At 40.6% G+C, this 3,821-nt stretch overlaps 1 protein-coding gene across 1 annotated transcript; it reads right to left on the minus strand.

Annotated features, from left to right (window-relative positions):
- Positions 1-2,339: 2,339 nt before the first annotated feature.
- Positions 2,340-3,299, minus strand: LOC118628710 (olfactory receptor 5B12-like). The gene has a single exon (XM_036259643.1). The coding sequence runs from the start codon at positions 3,285-3,287 to the stop codon at positions 2,340-2,342; it is 948 nt and encodes a 315-aa protein (XP_036115536.1). The 5' UTR covers positions 3,288-3,299.
- Between the last annotated feature and the right edge of the window lie 522 nt (positions 3,300-3,821).

Consider the following 3,821-nt stretch of genomic DNA (forward strand, 5'->3'; position numbering starts at 1 on the left):
TGGATAAACAATATGTAATGTCCATAAAATAAAATATGTTAAAAAAAAAAAAAAAAACGATTGCCCTACTGGTAAAGTAGCTACATTAGCCTTGGCCACTTTGGCTCAGCAGTTAAAGCATTGTCCCACGGAACTAGGAGTTGTGAGTTTGATTCCAGTCAATGGCATGTACCTCAGTTGTGGTTCCTCCCCAGCTCTGATCGAGGTCATGATGGAGGCAACCAGTCAATGTGTCGTCCCTCTCACATCGATGTTTCTCTCCCCCGGACCCCCCACACTTTCTGAAGATAAATTTAAAAATATCCTCAGATGAGGATTTTTTTAAAAAGTGACAACAGAGGAGACTGAAAATGGCGGCGGAGTGAATGGAAGCTACACAGACCATCTCCCAGGACCAAACTGGAATTACAAAAAAAATAAGGACAAATCGTCAGGAAAAGGCAACCAAAAAGCAGCTTGGATGACTACATAACCAGGGACACTGACTCAATCCTGGTAGGCTTGCGAAGACGCAAGAGGGGGCCAGGAGCCCATGGTCCACAGCAGCCAGGGCTGGGAGCTGCGGCGGCCTCAGCTGGAAGCAGCAGCCTCTGATGGGAGCTGCGCCCTGGATTGGAAGCTGCAGCCTTGGCTGGGAGCTGCAGCGGCCTCGGTTGAGACCTGCGGCCTGTCAGATGGCAAATGAGTGGGATAAAATGTCGATACACTATTGGGTTTTTTATTTCTTCTTTAAATTTTTTATCCAGCTTGTACCAGGGCTGAAAACCTCCATTTATGTTTATAACAATAAGGATTTTTTTAAATGTCTACATTCTTGCTAATAAACTGCTGGAAGACTTAAAAGAAAATACTATGAAAGGTCAATGGCACTCATTCATGGATGCTTCAGTCTTAGATGAGCTCCGTCATGTCTCCCTCCTCTCCTACTCATTCACTCCACTCCAGTCACACTGAGTTCCTCGCTTTTCCTGGACAGCTCCAAGCATGCTCCTGCCTCAGGGTCTTGGTACTTGCTGTTACAGATGCTCAGGAAGCTCCCTCACTTCCTGCAGGTGTTTGCTTAAATGTTATCATACCATAGTCACCCCACACCCAGTGGACACTATTCCTTCCTTGCACTCCTTTCTTTGCACTTCATAATTCTCACCTGTACTCAACTATTAAACTATTATCATTATTTATATACTTCCCTACTGAGAGCAAACACTGCACAGAGGAGTCACTTTGTCTCCCTAATAACTCATTTCCAATACATAAATTATAGCCTGGATTAGACTAATTTCTCAATAAACCTTTGTTAAATAAACAAATTAATTAATTAATTAAAAATTCAGTCTCTCAGTCAATATATTTGAACCACTACAAATTATGAAAGTTCTTTATCCTTTATAGAATTCTTTAGAAAGGAATTTTAGAAGCCCTGCTGGGTTGATCAGTGGGTAAGAGTGTGTTCCCGATATGCCCAAGTTGCTGGTTGGATTCCCGGTTAGGCACATACAGGAAGCAACCAATGAATGCTTAAGTAAGTGGAACAACAAATCTCTCTCTCTCTTTCTCTCTCCCTCTCTCTCTCTCTCTCTCCCCCTCTCTCATTTTCCAATCAATCAATGAATAGAATTATAGAATTTTAGAGCATTTCATTAAATATGGCTAAGATTTTCCCCCTATATTCTCACTAACTATTTCTATTTCTAATTTTTTAGACACCACACAATCAAATGGATTTCATCAAACCATCTTAAATATTTTTTATTAGTATTTATCATTAACTGAAAAACAATACATAAAAGAAATTTTATTTAGCACATTGTAAAAAGACAAAATGAGACTATAATAAGTTTCCTATCTGGTTCAATTTGCAAAATACTCCATAAATGATTATGTATTTTATGTCAGTGATTCTAAACAGACAAGTCCTATGCATCTCTCACCCAATTTCCTTTTTAGTTGATATAAGGCCACCTAGACGTTTCAGTGTTTGGCCTCATCACACACTCTTGGAGTGAAATGATGACACTCCAAGGATGCTGGCCGGAAAATATTATGGAAGAAAGCTGGTCTATGATCTGGAGGATGAAAGACTATGTGGAACAGAGGTAGACAGTAGCCAGAATCAACATGCAGACTTGTGAGTAAGGCCTTGTTGAACCTTTCAGCCCAGCTGACTATTCAGAAGATATGCTACCTCATGAGTGAGCTCATGTGAAAGGAGCAAAGCATTTGTTTAAGAATTCTGAGAAGTAAAAGCTGTTGTTTTAAGCCACTAAGTTTAGTGGCAGTTGGTTGCATAGCAGTAGACAGCTGATTGACTACATAGATGTATAATCTCTCCAATGAAACTATATGCTGAGCAGACCCTTCATCTTCTTAGTGGCTTTTCTGAAAGCATTATAAACCTCTTTATTCCGTAGACTGTAGACAATTGGGTTCAACATGGGGGTTATTGTTGTATAGAACACAGATGCCATTTGATCAGTGTCCATGGAGTGGCTAGAACTGGGCTGTAAGTACATGAAGATTACAGTTCCATAGAATATGGTTACAGCACTGAGGTGAGATGCACAGGTGGAAAAGGCTTTCTTTCGCCCCTCTGCTGAGCGCATCCTCAGAATGGCAATGAATATGAACAGATAGGAGGTCAAGATAACTGTTAGGGCAAACAAGATATTGAAAGCTGCTGTGATAAAAACCACAATCCCATTAATGTAAATATCAGAACATGAAAGAGCTAAGATTGCAGGAATATCACAGAAAAAGTGATGGACCACATTGGAACGGCAGAAGGAGAGGCGGAAGGTAAATCCAGTCTGGATGGCAGATTGAACCAAGCCCCAGGTATAGCAGCCTATGGACAGTTGAACACACACTCTGGTGGTAAAAGTGCTGGTGTAATGGAAGGGTTTACACACTGCTGCATGACGATCATAAGCCATGACAGCTAGTAGGAAACAGTCTGCACTGCCAAAAGCCACAAAGAAGAACATCTGAGCAACACATCCCCGGTAAGAGATGACTTTATCCCCTGTGAGGAACCCAGCCATGACCTTGGGAGTAACAGCTGAAGAGTAAGCACAGTCCACCAGAGAAAGGTTACTGAGGTTAAAATGCATGGGCGTGTGGAGACAAGAGTTTAGCACAATCAAGGTGATCATCCCAAGATTTCCCATGACAGTGATGAGATACACGGGTGTGAATATGATGAAGAAGGGGACCTGTAGCTCTGTGGTATCAGTCAGTGCCAGGAGAATAAATTCATTCACCTCTGTGCTTTTGTCCATCAAGGTCATTTTGAAATTGTGTTTTACCTGTCCAAACGAGAGAGACAAAGTGGATAAATTACTTATGTGTAGGCAATGACTCACAACATAGCCACGTCACCCAAATTATATGAGAATACCCGATCCCATTAACAGTACAGGGTTTCCAATAGCCAAAAGACTGGCATCTTCTGACCACCATCTTTCAATTCGTAAGGATATACACACATTTGTAGTTCCTGACCCCACTCAGGTATTCCAAATTATTTTATTTTAGAAATATCTATTGCTTATTTTCATTTGCGTTTAAAGTTTCTGCTTTTTCTGTCAAATACTCTGTCATCCCTGAGTAATTATACATGAATATTATTGGAGCACTTACCATGTGCTAGAAAGTCTGAGAAGAATAAATAGTATCTCATGTAATCTCTGGGTGACCAATTAGGTAACTACCTGTGAAAAATGATGTGCCACTGTCTTTCTGGATGTAAAGTACTGTGAAGATTATCATTTAAGCAATTGTGATCCATTTGAGATTTAATAAAGCATAGTTTCCTTTTCATT

The sequence above is a fragment of the Molossus molossus genome, unplaced genomic scaffold, assembly GCF_014108415.1.
Source record: "Molossus molossus isolate mMolMol1 unplaced genomic scaffold, mMolMol1.p scaffold_m16_p_13, whole genome shotgun sequence".
Lineage (NCBI taxonomy): Eukaryota > Metazoa > Chordata > Mammalia > Chiroptera > Molossidae > Molossus > Molossus molossus.